This window comes from Pygocentrus nattereri, chromosome 11, assembly GCF_015220715.1.
Source record: "Pygocentrus nattereri isolate fPygNat1 chromosome 11, fPygNat1.pri, whole genome shotgun sequence".
NCBI lineage: Eukaryota > Metazoa > Chordata > Actinopteri > Characiformes > Serrasalmidae > Pygocentrus > Pygocentrus nattereri.
Window position 1 is genome coordinate 5,949,242 of NC_051221.1, and position 21,208 is coordinate 5,970,449.

At 39.5% G+C, this 21,208-nt stretch overlaps 2 protein-coding genes across 7 annotated transcripts in view; both read left to right on the forward strand.

The window, feature by feature from the left end:
- The window catches only part of LOC108413613 (putative protein TPRXL), a 103,086-nt gene extending 100,200 nt beyond the window's left edge, over positions 1-2,886 (forward strand). For all 6 annotated transcript variants that reach the window (XM_037543052.1, XM_037543050.1, XM_037543049.1 and 3 more), the window contains 5 exons: positions 491-577; positions 695-763; positions 1,806-1,874; positions 2,308-2,372; positions 2,622-2,886. In XM_037543052.1, coding sequence (XP_037398949.1) covers positions 491-577; positions 695-763; positions 1,806-1,874; positions 2,308-2,372; positions 2,622-2,663 — 332 coding nt within the window. In that variant the 3' untranslated portion in view covers positions 2,664-2,886. The remainder of the gene's footprint in view (positions 1-490; positions 578-694; positions 764-1,805; positions 1,875-2,307; positions 2,373-2,621) is intronic.
- A 1,525-nt stretch (positions 2,887-4,411) lies between these two features.
- On the forward strand, positions 4,412-20,495 carry LOC108413609. The gene is made up of 9 exons (XM_017686217.2): positions 4,412-4,532; positions 14,018-14,269; positions 15,896-16,177; positions 17,291-17,320; positions 17,412-17,456; positions 17,883-17,987; positions 18,206-18,256; positions 18,607-18,647; positions 19,244-20,495. Exons 1-9 carry the CDS (start codon positions 4,463-4,465, stop codon positions 19,409-19,411), a joined length of 1,044 nt encoding a protein of 347 aa, XP_017541706.1. The 5' UTR covers positions 4,412-4,462; the 3' UTR covers positions 19,412-20,495.
- Positions 20,496-21,208: the final 713 nt, after the last annotated feature.

Here is a 21,208-nt window from a genome sequence, read left to right on the forward strand (position 1 = left end):
CCTGCCTGCAGTCCAGACCGTCTCCCATTGAAAATGTGTGGCACATTATGAAGCACAAAATACGACAGCGGAGACCCCGGACTGCTGAGCAGCTGAAGCTGTACATCAAGCAAGAATGGGAAAGAATTCCACCTACAAAGCTTCAACAATCAGTGTCCTCAGTTCCCAAACGCTTATTGAGTGTTGTTAAAAGGAAAGGTGATGTAAGACAGTGGTAAACACGCCCCTGTCCCAACTTCTTTGGAACGTGTTGCAGGCGTCAAATTCAAAATGAGTGACTATTTGCTAAAAACAATCAAGTTTATCCGTTTGAACATTAAATATCTTGTCTTTGTAGTGTATTCGGTTGAATATAGGCTGAAAAGGATTTGCAAATCATCGTTTTCTGTTTTTATTTATGTTTTACACAACGTCCCAAATTCACTGGAATGCGGTTGTAGATCATGTGTTCTAGATCAAGAAATTTATACCCCATCTCTTCTGATTGTAGATTACCTTATCACTATTGCTGTGCTGGTTGGAGTGCTGCTGATCATTTTGGCTCTGTTTCTACAGAGATGCTATTTCAAAAGGAAAGGTGAGAGATTGTGTTAAAATGACAAGCTGCATTCCAACATCATCAAAATGCCAGCAGTAAATTTGACTTTAATCAACACATCATCCTGTAATGAACTGTCTGTCTTACTGTTCTCAGCTGCCAGAGCCACCAAGACTGACCATGTCTACGAAACCATAAATGACGCTGCACTGACCACACAGCCTGGTGAGCATTTGAAAAAATGACATGTCCTGGACAAGATCAAGTACAAATACTACTGAGACCAAGACATGTCCTGGACAAGTTCAATTATAAATACCACTGAAACCAAGACATGCCCAGGACAAGTTCATTTACAAGTATTACTGAGACCAAGACATGTCCTGGACAAGTTCAAGTACTACTGAGACCAAGATATGCCCTGGACAAGTTCAAGTGAAATACCTCTGAGACCAAGACATGCCCTGGACAAGTTCAAGTACAAATACTACTGAAACCGAGACATGTACTGGACAAGTTAAAGTAAAAACACTACTGAGACCAAACCATGTCCTGGACAAGTTCAAGTAAAGCACCACTGAGACCAAGACATATCCTGGACAAGTTAAAATATAAATACCACTGAAACCAAGACATGCCCTGGACAAGTTCAAGTACGTATACTACTGAGACTAAGACATGCCCTGGAAAAGTTCAAGTAGAAATACTACTGAGACCAAGATATGCCCTGGACAAGTTCAAGTGTAAATACTACTGAGACCAAGACATATCCTGGACAAGTTCAAGTATAAGTACTACTGAGACCAAGATATGCCCTGGACAAGTTCAAGTATAACTACTACTGAGACCAAGATATGCCCTGGATAAGTTCAGGTTAAAGTACTACTGAGACCAAGACATGCCCTGGACAAGTTCAAGTACAAATACTACTGAGACCAAGACATGTCCTGGACAAGCTCAAGTACGTATACCACTGAGACCAAGACATGTCCTGGACAAGCTCAAGTACATATACCACTGAGACCAAGACATGTCCTGGACAAGCTCAAGTGAAAAAAAACTACTGAGAACAAACCATGTCCTGGACAAGTTAAAGTAAAAATACCACTGAGTCCAAGACATGCCCTGGACAAGTTCTAGTATAAATACCACTGAGACCAAGACATGCCCTGGACAAGCTCAAGCAAAAATACCACTGAGACCAGGACATGTCTATGTATGTCTAAGTCATGTTGATTATAAACTGGATTTCTCTTCTCTTTCACAGCATCTGCCCCTCCAAAAGAATATGAAACCATTTACGTGCTGGCAGGTGATCCGGACGTCATAAAACTGGGTAAAGATTTCAGACGTTTCTGTTGTTTATCTGACGCTACAGCGCTGATGAAAATCTTCTGGTTCAGCTTGCAACACTCAGCTAAACAGACTTCCTCAGCAGGCAGCGTGTGGAACCACATCCTTTTACTGTGTTTACCATGTCAGACTGGTTCCTGACCACAATGTCCAGGGCTGTATTTTAACATCATGTCTGCATGTCTACAGCTACGTGTTACAACTAATGGGAATGTTAAAGGGACTTCTATTAGGCTTTTTCAAATGTCTTTGTGAAGAACAGGGGAACAAAATATCAGAAAAACAGATGGACTACAGTCCATATATATACATGTGTATATATATATATATATATAGGTGCACACACACACACACACACACAAAGGTTTTTCTTCTCACACCGTTTTATGATGTCATACTTGTTCTTTGTTAATCAGGCTTGAAGAACCAAAGTGCAGCTTCCCCTTTAAAACCACAAGCTCAGTCCACTGAGAACAACCTGGTAAATAACCTGCAACACGGCTCACTTTCATACATCAACACTTCTTATCTACTGTATTAATGACAAATAACAGCAAACTAATGAACCTCTGACTGTGTAAGAGTTCTGCTCTTTCTGTGCTCTTCCTGTCTTCATGATGTTCTCAGACCTCTGAAACGTCAGTGGGCGTATATAAAGCCCAGTTTACGGTCTAAACTTCAGTGATGTCACTGGAAGGTGTTACAGTAGTTGTTTGTTTTCATCCCTCAGAGTGAGCCGCTCTATTCCAGCATCCAAGAACTCAGCACATAACTGTGTGAAGTAAAAACCTCACTGCCTTCACGATCCAATCGGAATAGCACAGCATCTCAACCTGCTTCTGTTTGAACCTGCTAACATGTTTACATTTTTAAACTAGATCTAAACACATATCTTTGGAGTTTTTGGTAGAATGTTGTATATTACATGTACAGTAAAGACTTGACTTGATAATCTGGGTAACTTATTTGCATGTTAATAAATGTTTAAGTAATGATTGGTTGTGCTGTAATATTTGTACAGTATTATTATCTATACTTTATTTATTTATTTTTTTATTCTTGAAAACTGAAAAAAACCTTTGCCAGTAATATAAATGCACTAAAAATCTACAGAAGCTAGCAGATGGATATGAACATTTGTGAAGTCTAAGGAGCTGCAGAAGATTTGAAATCCAAAATGTTTAATATATAATTACAGCAATTTTGAATATATCAAGTTTTTGAAAAAGATAACAGCTGATGTATAGTGGAAAACACACTTCTATTGTTACAAAAAGGTAGTAATAATTATATATTTAAGCAATATTTTTGTATGTGTAAAGCTCACTCCCAAAAACATATACGCTGTATTGCCAAAAGTATGTGGACATCTGACTATCACATCTATATGGGTTTGTTGGAGATTCCATTTCAAAACCATGGGCATTAATACGCAGTTGGTCCCCCTTTGCAGCTTTAGTAGCTTCCACAAGATTTTAGAGTGTCTGAGGGAATTCACTCAGAAGAGCACTTGTGAGGTCAGACACTAACGAGTTCCTCCAAACCAAACTGGTCACACCATGTCTTTATGGAGCTGCTTTGAACACACGGGCTCAGTCTTCGAACAGGAAAGGCTCTTCCCCAAACTGCTGACACAAAGCTGGAAGCATAGAATTGAATTAATCTGTCTTTGTATACTGCATTTACATCACCCTTCACTGGAACTAAAAGGCATAAACCCTGAAAAACAGCCCCAGCCCATTATCCCTCCTCCTCCAAACATAGTCTAATGTAGTATAATCTAATGTGGTATAGTATAGCATAGTCTATTGTATAGTTTAATATAGCATAGTATGATAAAGTATATGATAAAGTAAACAATATACTATTATAATATAGTCAATTACGGTATAGTGTAGTATGATATAGTATGGTCTATTGTTGTAGTCTACTGTGGTATAGTATAATATAGAATAGTGTATTGTTGCATAGAAGTGTAGGGTAGTATAGTCTATTGTAGTATGGTGTAATGTGATAAAGTATAGTACAGTCTATTGTAGTGTAGTATAGTATAGTATAGCATAGACTATTTTTAGATTAGATTATTATATTTTAAGATAGTATAGTCTATTGTAGTATAGTGTAATGTGATACAATGTCATATTGTAGCATAGCACAGTATACTGTAGCATAGTCTATTTTAATATATTCTAAGCTAGTGTTATACAGTATAGTCTACTGTAGTAGAGTCTAATATGATATAGTATAGTGTAGCATGCAGTGTTTGGCAAAAGTTGCTATGAAAAACAACATCTGTGTGTTGATCAACTTGATCTGCCATTAAAGAAAACTGAGGTCAAATTATATTATATAAAGGACAGTTAATCCATAACTTTTTCTGAAGGTTGTCAGCAGATCTTCACTGTGTGAAGTCAAGCCTCGTAGTTTATTCCTGATGCCAAATGTGGCTCTGACAGTCCCGGATATGATAACATTCCTAATATATCCACACATGCACAGACACATGATGGGTTTGAGCAGGAAACTTTGAAAGAAGAGGGAAGAAGGGAGTCAGTCATATGAACGTCCACCATGAAGAACCTCCTGCAGACCTGGACGTGGGTTTTTATCTCTGTACTCCACACTAATGAAGCCATTATGGGTAAGCTGGGAGACCTTCTACAATCACTATCCACAGGGGGAGCACAGTGTGATTACTGCGATCTGAACATCTAGAGGGTGTTGGGCACTTTGGAAAGAATACTGATCTAGGATCAGCAGTTGTCCTTCAGGAACCATATAAGAGGTTTTAACGGAGTAGAGCAAACTGATCTCCTTACTCAGGGCTGTAGAAGGAACCGGGTTATTGAAACAATTATTTGAGTATTACAGAAGATATTTTGGGCTCAAAAAAGTACATATCTCAGTTGCAAATGAGCTGTCAATTACGTTTTAACACTCTAATTGATGCCAAGTTATATTGCTGTTTTGTGAAGCTGAAGTTATGATGAAAAAGAAATCAACACTTCTTCACTGTACAATATTTGTTGGTTACAATTATTGTGATTTGTATTCTCATCATATTTGTCATATTTATAAATATTGAGTATTTTGTTAACATATTAGTAATGCAGATTCAACTACGATTTTTAATGACACAAAGGAAAGAAAAACATTTTTTATTTTTAATTATTGAATTATTTAAAAAGCACTATTTTCCTAATATATATATATATATATATATATATATATATATATATATATATAGTACTGTGTGAAAGTTTTGAGCATCTAACCAAATTTTTAAACAGTTGACCTCAGCGGTGAGTTTATCACAATATACAGTAGAATAAAATCAAATTCATATCACCTTCACAGCCGCCACAGAGACTCATTAATATCACCAATTACATCATGAGCTCAATTTACTGAAGCACTGATTGGTCAAACCAGGAGCTGCTTTTTAACTACATATAATACTATTATTAATTAATATTCTATCAATTTTGTTTATTTAAATATTAACACTTTTCTCAGCAAATAAACACAAACTACACAAAAATAGATTTTGTGTCTTGGGTGCCTAAAACATTTGCACAGTATTGTATATACTCAATATTAAAACTCATAAAACTAGTGGAGTACAGTACAATACAGTCTAATATGGCATATTACAAAATACTGTATATATCGCTGCTGTGGGAACAAATGTGTTTTTTGACATAATTTGAAAATACCTGTTCTCCTTTACATTGTGTGTAAATTCCATTAAAGAAAATGACCCAAAATGACTTGGAAAGACGTCTGGTTCCATTGACTTACATTAAAAGTAAAGTCTGTTTTTTGCTTCTCCTGTAAAGTTACCATTTTTGAGATACAGTGTTTGAATTGATGTTGGCATTAGCCTTCATATGGTGGTTCACCCACTCATCAGACCAAATGGAGACCCTCTGTGTCCCCACTGAGGCGTCTGGGTAGTGAGAGAACAGAGGTATAAAAGCAGTTGTAGCTAAAGTGGGCTGGTGGGAGGTCTGACTCACTCTGTCTGTGAGTGGTGAGTGTTGTGTGTCTTCTTCCTCCTGATAAAGGAGAACCATGAGGCACACAGGAAACACACAGCACCGCATGTCTGTCTGATACTCTGAGTTTAAGGGACCCATAAAAATGAGGTTTTGTGCTGAGTACACTGAGCATTGAGTTTGGATCGGTTGTTGAGTGATTTGTCATGTAGTAGATTTGTTTTTATTATGATGGAGTATGGAGTAAAATTCATAGTCCCTCACACATTTTGTCCTACTGTCTCTCTCTCTCTCTCTCTCTCTGTCTCTCTGTCTCTCTCTCTCTGTCTCTCTCTCTCTCTCTCTCTCTCTGTCTCTCTCTCTCTCTCTCTCTCTCTCTCTCTCTCTCTGTCTCTCTCTCTCTCTCTCTCTCTCTCTCTCTCTGTTCTCTCTCTCTCTCTCTCTCTCTCTCTCTCTCTCTCTTTCTCTGTCTCTCTCTCTCTCTCTCTCTCTCTCTCTGTCTCTCTCTCTCTCTCTCTCTCTCTCTCTCTCTCTGTTCTCTCTCTCTCTCTCTCTCTGTCTCTCTCTCTCTCTCTCTCTCTCTCTCTCTCTCTGTTCTCTCTCTCTCTCTCTCTCTCTCTCTCTCTGTCTCTCTCTCTCTCTCTCTCTCTCTCTCTGTCTCTCTGTCTCTCTCTCTCTCTCTCTTTCTCTCTCTCTCTTTCTCTATTTGTATTGTCAAAGCGTTCATAGTATAAACAGTGAAAATTTACATAAAAATATATAATAATTAATTAAAGATTAAGTGTTAAATGTATACATGTGCATATATAAAACAAACAAAGAAACACAATATATATATATATCAAAGAAAATATACATATAGAAGTGTTAATTAATAAAATAAATAATTATTAAATATACCAACAGTATCAAACAAACAAAGCAAGAAGAAGAAAGAACTTACATACAGATAATATATACAAAGTGTGTGATTGTGGGTTTTAGTGTGTGTGTGTGTGGGTTTTAGTGTGTGTGTGTGGGTTTTAGTGTGTGTGGGGGGGGGGTTTGTATGTGTGTGTGGGTTTTAGTGTGTGTGTGGGTTTTAGTGTGTGTGTGTGTGGGTTTTAGTGTGTGTGTGTGTGTGTGTGTGTTTTAGTGTGTGTGTGTGTGTTTTAGTGTGTGTGTGGGGGGTTTTGTATGTGTGTGTGGGTTTTAGTGTGTGTGTGTGTGGGTTTTAGTGTGTGTGTGTGTGTGTGTTTTAGTGTGTGTGTGTGGGTTTTAGTGTGTGTGTGGGGGGTTTTGTATGTGTGTGTGGGTTTTAGTGTGTGTGTGTGTGGGTTTTAGTGTGTGTGTGTGTGTGTGTGTGTTTTAGTGTGTGTGTGTGTGTGGGTTTTAGTGTGTGTGTGTGTGTGTTTTAGTGTGTGTATGTGGGTTTTAGTGTGTGTGTGTGTTGGGGGGGGTTGGTGTTTCACTCACTGTCCCGGAGTGTGTGACACTCGTGTACGTATCTGGCTGCAGTGGGGGCTGATGGACCCTCTCCGAGTGTAATGGTCAGTTTCTGGCTGTCGGTCAGCGCTCTAAAGCCGCTCTCTTCTTCTTCAAACTGACTGAAGTATTTATTTCTGATGTGTTCATATTTGGGGCCGTGTAGAAGGAAGTGCACCTCTGTCTCAACCTCACCTGTCCTGCAGTGACCACACACTCTGTCCTCTCTCGGGATCCTCGAGTGTTTAACGCGGCCTCTCTCGACGGCCAGGCTGTGGTCACTCAGTCTGTATTTGGTGAGGATCTGTCTCTGCTTCGTATCCCGGACAGTGAGGAGATACGTGGCCAGGGCGCATTCGTGTTTTAGGGTCAGAAAGCAGTTCAGTCTGTTTTGGGAATGAGTTTGGGTTCTCCAGTGTTCCAGATAACATGAAAAAATCTCAGATTTAATGGATTTTATGAGAGAAATGTTATGTTTCACGGCACTTATTAAATAATATTTATTTTTCACATAATGTCGTAGCCTCACCACACGCAGGAAACAGGCAGCCTTAATGGTTAAATGGTGAGCACTGAATGCCTGGCAATGGTGCAAGCTGGGTTTGAATTCAAACGTTTCCCAAATGTTGCGCACATTCACGAAATTTCGGCAGAAAGAATGCGAATCAACTTGTGTTTCTAACCACTACAGCTATGCAAAGAAACTTTAGATGACTTAGGGACTGCACCACAACAAGCAAGGTGGAGAGGTTTAACTCGGCTTTTTAAGTAGAATCATTTTTACAGCTAGTTGCAGGACAAGCAATGGCCCACTAATGAGGGCTTAAATCTCTGTGCCACCCCGACAACATCCACCTTGCATCTTGGAACACACCACACAAATTTTGGGAGCATATTGTGTCAAATATTGTGGCATTTCAGAACGTCAAAAGTAACCTTCAAAAAGCTTTATGCCGCGCGGGACCATTTGGAGGGCCAATTGTTTCTTACTTGCGGCGTGATACGTCATCATTTATTTAAAAAAAATAAAAACTTTTCATCAACCTTTTTGTATATTGGCTTTAGCTATATTCTAACTTTTCTGCTGCTTTCCTAGTGTAAAAACCCATTTTGCAACAAATTTTAGGTTTTTTCAAATTCTAGGTTTTTCCATTCAGATTTTTTTCACATTTTCAAATTTTATAAAACATCTGTGGATGGAAAACCTGCTTGTATCTGAGATGAAGCTTGTCCTTGTTTTGACATGGTTCTCTCACATCAGGATTGTTGGCCAGCACCATTCAAGCTTAGCTAGATGTAGGAGCCTCGACTCAAATGACTTCCAAAAACATAACACTGGTTCCATTTTTGTCGGTCACACTTTATTTGCATGGTCCCCTATAGATGCTCTCCAGATACCTAAGGCACTAACAAACTTTCCAGTGATATTCAGTTGATCATCAACAACAGTATGATTAGAAGTAGGTGTAGGTTTTGCCTTGAGGTTAAGATTAGGGTTAGGTTTAGGGTTAGGGATAGATGTAATAAAATCTTTCATACTGAACTTGAAATTCAGTTACATGTAATAGATATTTAGCTGAATGTTACTTAAAGACAGACTGAGCATTTATAAAGCATCTACAGTGGACCCTCCAAATAAAGTGTTACCTTTTTGTCAATGAAACGTATTGACTATTGTCAGTACAGACTATTGTAAGTATCCACTATTGACATTAGAACTAATTTACGATCAAAAACATACCCAGATTTCAGGAATCTGGCTTCTACCAAGTTTGCATGATGTTCTCATGACTGATCTGAATACATGAAAAACAAGAGAGGAGCACTGATGTTTAACTCTGCACAGTCCAGTTTTGGCAAAATTCGCTGAAATTTAGAATTTCGCTGCATGTCATGGTAATCTGTTTATCAACTGGGGAAAGGCTCTGGTCTGTGGCATGACTTTTACAGCCATGACTTTGGTAGGACCCTAGTTATGCAGCAGTGGAGAACCATGACTTAAATCTAAATCTTCATAAATGTCAAAACTAGGACAAAATGTTGGCATAAAAACTCACTTTTATGAGAATGCTAACACATCATCTACAGCAAGCACACTTACATATGGCTGTAGGTGTAAAATTTCTACTTATTAGCTGAGCTTAATTTTTGCACAGGCCACATTTTATGTTTTTTTTTTTCTAATATGTTTAATTCAGTGAATAAACAGTGATTGTGCAGTAAAATGTGCAGTTTTACAATATATTACAATATAACACATTACCATATATTACAATATTACAAAAATACTGTATATATCACTGCTGTCGGAACAAAACCATGTACGTCTATTTTTGCCATTTTTCTTTTTTTTACACAAATTGAAATGACATGTTGTCCTTTACATTATGTGTAAATTTCATGTTGAATGGACCAACGAAAATGGTCCAAAACAACTTGGAAAAACGTCTGGTTCCATTGACTTACATTAAAAGTAAAGTCTGTTTTTTGCTTCTCCTGTAAAGTTAAAATTTTTGAGATCTAGGTTTTGTTCCGACAGCAGTGATATAATTATTCTTTTTATGTTTTAATTGATGTTAGCATTAGCCTTCATGTGGTGGTTCACCCCCTCATCAGACCAAATGGAGACCCTCTGAAGTGCGAGAAGTCATTAATGAAACATCATTGGACCAGTGGTGCACAAACATTTGCATATGACAGTAAGTGTGAAAGTGATACAGGCCACATAGAGCGCTTTTCTCTGAATACGGCAGGCTTCCTGTGCTGTGGCTGTGGTTCAGGGTCTGTGGTGGGCATTTCTCTGTCACTGAAGGCCTGCAGTAGATCTGATATGCAGTCAGCGTTTATAATAAATTGTTCTAGAAAACAAGGTCAGTTATTTAAGTTCATGTTCAAGTTCTCATGAAAGTCCACAGCAGCTGTAGCCAATGTAATGTTTAGTGACCAGCCCGAAGGTACCAGTAAAAGCGCATGATGTAGGGTAACTGGCAAGGTGACCTAGCTAGCAAAAAATGTGTGTCAGAATGTCTTCATTTCTGGGTCACTTTCTCAGATGTAGACTACGCCTAGTCTTGAACTAAATTGTCCAGTCATGCTGTTCTTATACCTGCAGAATGTGGCTTGGATGGATGACCCTGAAAAAGATGCAGTATCACGTTTCTTGTGATAGTTGTTATCACCAACATTATGATTAGGGTTAGGTTTAAGAGTAGGTATAGGTTCTGAATTGTGTTAGGTTTAGGGTAAGGAATAGATTTAACTTCATAGAACGCTACTTAAAAATAGACTGAGCATTTACAAAGTATCTACAGCTGACCATCAAAGTTGACCATTTTATGAACTCCTCAAAAAACAAAGTTTGCATAGCAAGCTGGTCAGCACATTGAGGCCAACCTGCCAAGGGGAAGTGTATTCCTCCCCTTGTACCATGAGTGGTGTGAACATAGGCATGACACTTATCTGAGTGGTGACTTTGAAAAGATGTCAAAATGGGCCTGTAATCCACAGGGCAGTATATGTTGGTCCAAAATGTGTATGTAGAAAAAAAAGAAAGAAAGAAAGATGCAATCATGGGCTATAGGTTATGGAAGCATCCTTGTGACCCAACAGCATTTGACTGAAGTGCCCTTGAGCAAGACACCTAACCCCCAACTGCTCCCTGGGTGCTGCGGATAGGGCTGCCCACCGCTCCAGGCAAGTGTGCTCACTGCCCCCTAGTGTGTGTGTTCACTAGTGTGTGTGGTGTTTCACTTCACGGATGGGTTAAATGCAGAGGTGAAATTTCCCCGTTGTGGGACCAATAAGGGTCACTTAACTAACAAACTGTATTTTTTAGCATTAAAGCTGCCATCACAGTTGTACATGTTACCCATACCATGGTAGGCCCTGGCTTTAAACTTTACACGGGTAAAAATCTGGATATCCTTCTCTTCTTCGGTCCAGAGACCACAATGTCCATCATTTCCATGAACGATCTAAAAAGTTGACTCACACATTTCCACTGAGTATCAGTCCATTTCAGATAAGTTTGAGCCCAGAGAAGTCGGCAGTGTTTCTGCATGTTGTTGACAAATGGTTACCACTGTACTTAACTTGCATTTGTACTCGTTGCTGTATTTGCATTAATACATGTCTAAGTGGATTTGCAAATCACTTTCTCTTTCTTTTATTTCACATGCTGTCCCAACTTTTTTGGAACTGAGGTTTGTACATTTATGTCTGTGGGGGAAATAGGTCAGACAGACTAGGTTGCTTTGTGGTTTGCAGTGAGGTTTTCTCTTTACTATTCCCACTCTTTTCTCCCTATCTGAAAGTCTGTAGTGTGGTTTTCTGTTCGAAGCTAAAAAAAGATTTGAGTTGGTTTCAGTCTCCAGGACTGATTCTATCAAAGCTGTGAACTAGGTGGGAAATTCTGCTGCAGAAGAGTGGGTGAATGGGTAAAACAGAAGGTGGCTTTACAGTGGAAATGTTGAGCAGAAGGTCACACTAGAACTAATAACACTTCCTGTTTTTCTTACATGACCTGCTGCCATGACAATCAACACTACATTAGAGTTTTTGATTTTCAAACATGTTCATAAACATGCTCACTGGCATATTTAGTTAATACAAGTAATTTTCCTGCTGTTATATCAGGGACTGTCACAGCGAGGCCTTCAGTTTGACCCATGATGGCCAAAGCTTGGTCAAAATGCCTCTCCAACAATGATAATTTCTACTAGGGCATTGAGGGATGTCTAATAGGCTGATGCCAGTGCCCAGGAACATGATTTAGCTGTTCTAAAGGAAGGTTCTTTAAGGGTTCTTTACTAAAGAAAATCTATATAGAGCCATGAACATCCAGAGAACTCTTTGCATGATTGAAGGATTCTTTGCTGGGTTAAAGGGTTCTTCAGATTTATGGATGACATGGTGTACATGGTTTTATATAGAATCTTTTGGAAAAGGGTTCTACATAGCACCAAAAGGGGCTCCTATATTATTACAAGCCTGGCATCGTAACAATAGCAGGATAGAAAGACATTCTATGTTTTATTTGTAGACTGTAACAGACATAATATTTATTTACTGTGATGCATCTTGAACATCCAGAAGATTCTGTTAAATATAAAACTAACTATAAGTTATAGAGATATAATTTTAGTTCATAGAAATCTTTGAGGCTTCTCTAAAGGCTTAGAAGGACCTGAGGGTTGCTCACTCCACTCCACTCCACTTTTAAGCATTGGTTCCTCTCAATAGTTCTTCATGTTCTTAGGGCCTTTTGAGGCTTGGTTTCTCTCAGTTGTTCTACCTCATGTTCTTAGGGAGTTTTTCTTCTTGAGTCTTGGTTGTTCTCAGTGGTTCTTCCTCATGTTCTTAGGGAATTTTTCTTTTTGAGTCTTGGTTCTTCTCAGTGGTTCTTCTTTGTGTTTTTAGGGCGTTTCTCTTTTTGAGTCTTGGTTCCTCTCAGAGTTGCTTCCTCATGCTATTAAGGAGATGCTCCTTTGGGGTCTTGATTCTTCTCAATGTTTTTAATCCTATGCTGAGTTTCTACTTTTCAGTCTTCTTGGTTCCTCTCAGTGGTTCTTCTCATGTTCTTAGGGAGGTTCTCCTTTTGAACGTCCATTTTTGTGTCCCTGGTGTTTACAGATATATTACACGTGAAAAACCTGTTAGAGTTACAATTTATTTATACAATTTATAATTTTAATTTAAATTTAAATGACATAAAGAAAACAAATGCCAAATAAATATTATAAAATATATAATGAAAGCTGTGGTCCCCAGAAGTCATGTCACTGGTGTTACTGCGTAACAAAAAAAATCTTATTATGATATAAAAGTCACACTGATGACATCACTCGACATCCTTTTACCTGTTTTCTGAAGATCTATGAAGTAAAGCACATGGTGAGTCCACTGTGTCTTTCAGCTCTCAGAGATTTTCACATTTATCTCATGATTTCAGATGAAACTTTTAGCTGACGTCACTGGTGAGACCGACTTTATTCTGAGGCAACTGTGAAAAAATACAATGGATAAAATAAGTGATACTTTTTTAATCCCACAACTGGGGAAATTCCACCTCTGCATTTAACCCATCCATGAAGTGAAACACCACATACACACTAGTGAATACACACAAACTAGGGGACAGTGAGCACACTTGCCCGGAGCGGTGGGCAGCCCTATCCATGGTGCCCAGGGAGCAATTGGGGGTTAGGCGTCTTGCTCAAGGACACCTCAGTCATGGACTGTTAGCACTGGGGATCGAACCGGCAACCTTCCCGTCACAGAGCCAGCTCCCTAACCTCCAGCCCACAACTGCTCCCCTAAATGACATATTTTAGTGGATTTTCCATGATTTCACATCTGGTTTGATGTTCTTGCAGCAGCCAGTTTGTTAAATGCATTGTTCATTAAAAACGTCTCTGGTGTTTCCTTTATTATGTATAACACCAATGACGATCGGTAACACCAGTGACTCCTATGGAGAGACAGAAAAGTGGACGTTTCTGTAGAACGACCCAAATGCTTCAGTGTTTTTAGACTTGCTGTGTTATTTTTGGACTTGCTCCAGTGTTTTGGGGTTTTTATTTTTGCTTAAGGTGTTGAATTTGTTGTTATGTTTCCAAATTTGCTGTTGTGTTTTCCACTGTATGTTCCGTTCTTTTGCTCTTAGGGGCCTCCGTAGTGTACGTGCCTGAGGAGCACTTCCTGTTCCTGGCATGCAGACGTGGTTCAGATGTGGAGTGGACGCATGAAATCGTGAGGATCAATGCAACTAAACACATGAGCAGTGAGTCTCGGCTGGACTGGAGCAAATACCAGCTCCTCCCAGACGGAACTCTCTACATCAGAAAGCTGGAGAAGTCGGACCGCGGACGATACTACTGCAACGGCCAGCTGGTGGCAGAGGTCATCATACTCACAGGTACAGAACCATCCATAGGAATTAGAGAATCCAATTAGCTGGACAACCCAAGAGCAGATATGATGACCACCATATGTGTCGCTTCAAAACTAATTTTGAATTTAGACATTTACATAAAACAGGGGAAGTTTAGAGCGCCCTCTAGTGGAATCATTGCTTATACACAAGTGTAACTAAGTAAATATCACTTTTCATTCATTTATACAAACAAGACTATTTATTTACTTTGTGTAGACGAAAATGGTTCAGTGCAGTGGGTCCCAACTGTAGTCCTGCTACCCCTGCCCAGTATTTTCCCCAGAGCAAAGGCTTGTTAATGAGCCAATGATCTGGATTGGAAGAGCGGAGAAAACGCCCCTGCTGGTAGAAGGAAATCTCGTTTCTCTAAAAAGTGCCTTAACAGGAGATGAAAAAACATAACCCTCTTGCACATGCAAATTCAGGCCTATCAAGCAAATCATGAGGGGGTGTCCACCGGCGTATTCCTCAAAGAAGGATATAAGAATCGGACTAAGTATATAGAAAATAACGCATTGATAATTGTAATAAGTTGGTCATCACTGACACCATGTCAGTGCTTATTTAAATAATAATTTCTTAATATTCTTGATATATTTTTTTTCATGTGATTGATGCCACAAATATAACAAAGAAAAGAATCAGCGGGGTCTACCTGATTGGTCAGGAGCTCACCTTGCTTGGGTCAAGAGCTGTTTATGATCCAAAATCCTGGACTTGACCTTCCCTCAAACCAGTTAGGCCTTATTCAAACATGCTACCTCTGAGCACTACTGCTCGAATGGAGTGGAGCAGTGAGAAAATTACATAGACATTTCTTTTGCCCAGAACAATAAATAGTCAAATTAGTCACTCTGCTCACTAAAAATATTTTTAAAAGTGCAGGGTATGTTTGTTTATCCTCATAAGATTTCTGACGTCTGAAAAATATCAAGCCTGGTAGACCAACCAAGAACTCTGTCTGCAGTAGGGACTGTTTAACTGGTATTTTGCCATGAATTAAATGTAATAATAAAAAATTTGAAAAAGCGTTTTTCAGTTTAATACAGTTTTATACAGTTTTCTGTTTAATTATCATCAATTTTCATGGCTTTTTTCAGTGTATTTTTCATAGTGCGAGTGTACATAATCTGCGTACATATGTGAAGGCCTTAGCCTTGCAATACAAGTTACCATGGTGATGTGGTGTGTCCTAAAATAGAGGTTTAGACTGAACAAAGCTCACAGTAAGCTGGCTGCTGTGGTTGGGATAGTGTAGTGGGTAACACCTCTGCCTTCTATGCTGTAGACTGGGGTTCAATCCCATCCTGGGTAAACACCCTACACTATACCAATAAGAGTCCTTGGGCAAGACTCCTAACACCACCTTCACCTACCTGCGTAAAATGACCAAGAGCGTCTGCCACATGCTGTAAATGCAATCCTGCTCTGTGAAACCGACAACAGCGCTGAGAACCTTTGACTTTGACCACTTTTCTCGTACGCAGTCAGCCGAATCTCGTTTACTTCAGTCTGATGGATTTAATGGTTAACACTTCATGCACGTTCCACTAGAGGGCGCTCTTATAATTGATATACTGCTTTCTTTTTCTTTCTTCTCATCTGCAGGTGAGAGCTTTGTGGTTTCTGAGGGCAGTACTCTGTACCTGCCGTGTTCTTTCTCCGGGAAGCTCAAGCAGAGGTGGGCCTATAAACACACAGCAGCCTCAAAGCGAGAGTACATCTCCACCATGCTTAAGAACGGGACGGTGACTCAGGAGAGAGAAGATCCAGACAGCAGGTTCTTTCACTCTTACAACCACCTGCACATCAACAACCTGCAGCTCTCTGACTCCGGCATCTACCTGTGCAACGGCCATGAGGTCGCTAATGTTATGGTCATTCACACAGGTACATGTACATCTGCTGCCCTCTGCTGACAGTCATTCATATTTACAAGATTTTTTAAATTCAGCAGGTTTGCAGCTACATTTACAGTCATTTATAAGTTTGGACTCACTATTCATATTTATTTATTTATAAGAAAGTCCACACGTTAGATTTAATATTACAGGCAAGATATTGAAGGATGAATAATATACTGTAATCATCTGTTTATTCAGTTGTGTGCAGAAGTTTGGGCGCCCCAGTGAAATTCTATGTTGTTGTTATGTTCTAAGTGTAAATAAGTAAACACACTCTCTACAGAGACACACACATCTGAACACTTAATACACAGTTGGTATGTGTTTGCTGAATGTATAGCTTATAATGTGCAGCTTACAAGAGTTTATAACCTGGGGGTGTGGGGGGGTCTAGGCAGGGTTGCCCTGTGGTTGGTAGGGTGTAGTGGGTAACACCTCTACCTAGACTAGGGTTCAATCCCCCTCCTGGCCAGACTTGGGCAAGACTCCTAACACAGCCTTCATCTACTTGTGGAAAATGATCAAGTCGCTCTGGATAAAAGTGTGTACCAAATGCTGGAAATGTAAAAAAAATACATATACATATATATATGTGTGTGTGTGTGTGTGTGTGTGTGTATGCAAATAAATGGAAACTGCACTAAAGTTCCATAATTAAGAGTGTCGGTAGAGGTTGTGTTTACTTATTTATGCTATTTAAACCAACACAATCTGTAATTTAACTGCGGGTGTTCAAACTTCTGCAATAACTAGATTTTTTTTTAGCTGTCTCAAGATTTGATTGTCTCAAGATTTTGATTTTCTCACATTTTTCATAGTTTTATATTATTTTTTTGTATTTTTTTGTTGTTACTTGTAATTTTATAAACCTGTAAAGTTGCATAAAACTAGCATATTTGATAAGCTTTACATATTTATTTGGTCTTCAGTTTAAAACACTGATTCCAAACTTTTGAACAGTACATTATGTTAATTTTACAGAAAGTTTAAAATAGCCATGTAGTTTGATGTCCTGCTGATGTTCAGTGGTCACTGCATATAATGGACAATTACAGTTCTGCCTGTGCAAATAAACTCTTAACTCTGTTCAAATCTACAGAGAGTGAAACTTTCCAGACTGCTACAACAGGTAAAGAAGCTGGTTCTATTTTTAGATGTGCACACATTAAGAAATGATCATTTTTAATAATCTGATAATAATATTAGATTTTATCTTCCAGATTCTACAGAAGTAGAAAATAACGTCCCTTATATGCCTGAAAATGGTAGGTCTTGTAAAAGGGGAGCTCTGATGATGACCGATGATTTCTGCATAATGAAATGGTTGAGATGTAAACAGAGTCGTTCAGAGTGGTTTGGTGTGAAACTGTTCACAGTGGTGGTGATAGGAACCAGACGTCCACCTCTAAAAGCTCCATAAAGATCAGATTTTCCACTGTTTTCCCATCCTCATCATTCCATATAAACTCAGAAGACTCGTGTAGGTTCACTGGTGGTTCTAGATAGTAAATACATCACCACCACTGTGAAGACATCTGGACCATTTCACACCAAACCGCTCTGTATTACTCTCTTTACATGTGAAACCATTGACCATTGTTAAATATTGCTGATGTAGTTCCTCTGTTTAAATGTAAACAGGTGTTTATATCGTTGTTGTTATTGTGTTTGTGTATGTATGTATGTATCAGCGACTCTGGTTCTTTTCCTGGCGTTCACTGTGCTGGCTGTGGTTGTGGTCACTCTGCTCTCCGTCATTCTCTGTCTAAGGTTTAGAAGCAGAAGAAAAGATCCAGGTAAAGTGTTTATTCACAGGATCAGTGAAGGATTTTATTAAAGCATAAATGCTGCTTAAGAAAGTATTTAAAGGTCTCAAATTCATTCTCTGTGAAAGGGCATCTCGGCCTACAGCACCGCATCAGCGTGCGAGACCCCGAGCTTCAGTAATGATGGACATTAGCACCACCTAGTGGACATGAATACCTCTCACAGCTGCTTTAATTGTATTTTCCAGCGCCCAGGCAGGAGGATACTGAGCTGCAGCTGCAGAAGACTTCAGCTCGAGGTAAAGAACCTCATTTTCATCTTTTTACAGCACAATACACACTTTGTTCATGTCATTCAATCTAAAACTCTTTCACATTTTCATGTTTCATACCATGATTCCAGTCTGACATGCATGTCACAGTGAGCTTTTCCTACTGTACAAATAAAAAAGTCATAAGATATGGGCCTTTTACAAAGAACAGCAGATGGAGGAGAACCAAGCTGATGCATTTGAATGTCAGGTGTGCATGACTGAAACTGTATAACGAAAGAAAGTGGAAGCTCCTGAGTTTCAGGCTGACTGGAGACGTCCAGATGTCGTTCCAGAGATGAGCATGATACAAACGTTTGTGTTTGTGTGTCCCGCAGTTCTAGCAGGTCCGAAAAGGAGCCCCGGCGATGAGGAGCATGTAAGTTCACCTGCCTAAATACTCTGAATCTGAGCAATCTGACACTGTAGATTGAGATACATTATGTGGCCAGGAGCCACCAGCAGGTCTGAGCTTCCATTCCTCACCCCTATCACTGAAGAACAGCTCAGTCAGTTTGCCTTGTTTTCCATCTAGTTACTGATTAATGAGTGTTAGAATGTGATGAGCTCGGGATTATGAAGAGTTAAAGGCCTCAGAGTAGCACCGCTGACCGAACTGGCCTTCATATACTGATGAATTCTCTTATATGGGAGCATCAACATCAGCACATGCTTGATCATTAAACAACAGGTCAAATCACCAAGCACCTTAGTACATTAAGACATGTTCATACCTATTACCTCTGCATGGTAGGGAAGTCCTAATAGGTAAAACAAAGTGTTTCCTGAGTCTAACATCTACTACAGTAAAATAGCAAAGTTTTTCTGCCTGTATAACACAAAAAAACAAGCATCACTACAGTTTTAGCCATCAAATTATTTTAAAAATTCTCATTTGCTATACCAGCTTTGACAAGCAGGAGGCAGCTGATACCCTGATTATGTTTATATGTGTGTACATTGTTCTCCTTTCAGTCTGTGCCTCTGACAAACCACTGTGAGATCCAGTACGCGTCACTGGGAAGGCAAAACTGGAGAGCCAGAGGATGGACACAGAACAGTGGGCAGCAGGTCATCTACTCCACACTGCTGCATGGTCCAACCAGCCCTCTACCCACTTCATCAATTACTCAGAGACTCTAGATCCAGCTCTCCACCCAACTCATCAGTTACGCAGACTCTAGATCCAACCAGCTATCTAACAAAATAACAATTACTCAGAGACTCTAGAACTAACCAATTCTCTACCAAATGCTTCACTTACTCAGAGACTTTAGATACAACCAGTTTTCTAGCAAAATTGTGAATTACTCAGAGACTCTAGAACCACCCAGCTCTCTAAAAAACTCATCAATTACTCAGAGACTCTAGATCCAACCAGCTCTTTAATAAACTCATCAATTATGCAGACTCTAGATCCAACCAGCTTTCTAACAAAATAACAATTACTCAGAGACTCTAGAATCAACAAACTCTCTACCAAACAGAACAATTGCTCAGAGACTCCAGATACAATGAGCTCTCCCCCAAACTCATCAATTTATCAGAGACTTTAGATCCAACCAATTCTCTACCAAACACATCAATTATTCAGAAACTCTTGATCCAACCAACTCTCTACCAAACTCAACATTTATTCAAAGAGTCTAGATCCAACCAGCCCTCTACCCAACTCATCAATTACTCAGAAACTCTAGATCCAACCAACCCTCTACCCAATTCATCAATTATTTAGAGACTCTGGATCCAACCAACTCTCTCCCAAACCCATCATTTACTCAGAGACCCTAGATACAAGTTACATCAGGGGGCAGAACCTTCTCATACAAAGCCCCCCAGCTTTGGAACAATCTTCCAGTCAGTGTTTGGGACTCAGACACAGCCTCAGTCTTTAGGTCTGGGCTAAAAACTTACTTCTTTGGTGGAGGCATTGGTATTTAGTTTTCCCTGTTAGAGAAAAGGTGCAGATCTAGGGGTTCATGGTCATAGAGTAGTCTGGTAAACTGGGAGTGTTGGTGCTGTCGTCTCACTGCTCTCACTCACTCACTCACTCAGGCTTGTTGACAGTGGAGTGGAGGGGCTCTGACATCTCAGGTAGAATCATGTCTCTGTTACCTTTGTGGTTTCTCCCATTTAGTTAGGCTGTAATACCTAGACCTGCCGGAGTCTCTGTTGCCCTGTTAATACTGTAATCTGTGATCGGTCACTCTTTACAGAACTAACTCTCTGTGTGTTTTCCTGTCTTTGCTGAGTTGAACAGCAGCCCATCCTGTGCGTCTGATGCTGTCGCTTCATTCTGCCTTGATCGGGTGTTACTGCTCGCCAGCCTTCTGGACCGTTTCAGCCTTCTGGACCGATTTGACCACCATTGAGCTTCATGCTGTAGAACGCTGTGCAAACCTCACGGAGGATCATGAACTGACCCTCCTGATGCTGCTGCTGCTGCATAAACTAAAACCAATCTAATGAACCGTTGCACCACCTGTTTTTCCCTGTTTTGTACTATAATATTTTATTCTGACGCTGTTTGCTATCCTGCGTCGACCAGAGGAGGATGATTTTCAGTCTTGGTTCCTCTCAAGGTTTCTTCCTCTTGTTATTAGGGGGTTTTTCCTTTCCACTGTCACCACTGGTGATGCTCATGGGGCCTCGGACCCAGATTTTTCTGTAAAGCTGCTTTGTGCCGACACCTGTTGTAAAAGCCTCTAGTCTCTGGATCCAAGCAGCTCTTTACCAAACACATCAACTACTCAAAGAGAATTAATTAACTCAATTTATTAAAACTCATTTCATCAAAGTCATTTTTCTTTGGTCGAAAAATAGAGGGAATTCAAGTAATCGCAGAAAATGTAAATAAATTCATAATTATGCATAAAATATGCATGCTCTTCAAAATTGTCCTAGAAAGAAATCGGATTGCACACGTCACAATTAGCCCTG

Excerpts from the sequence above, each read along its gene's own strand:
- LOC108413609 (XM_017686217.2), top strand. The coding sequence starts at position 4,463 with ATGAAGAACCTCCTGCAGACCTGGACGTGGGTTTTTATCTCTGTACTC. Across the intron at positions 4,533-14,017 it reads CACTAATGAAGCCATTATGG|GGGCCTCCGTAGTGTACGTG; the intron begins GTAAGCTGGGAG and ends TTTTGCTCTTAG. Across the intron at positions 18,648-19,243 it reads GCCCCGGCGATGAGGAGCAT|TCTGTGCCTCTGACAAACCA; the intron begins GTAAGTTCACCT and ends TTCTCCTTTCAG.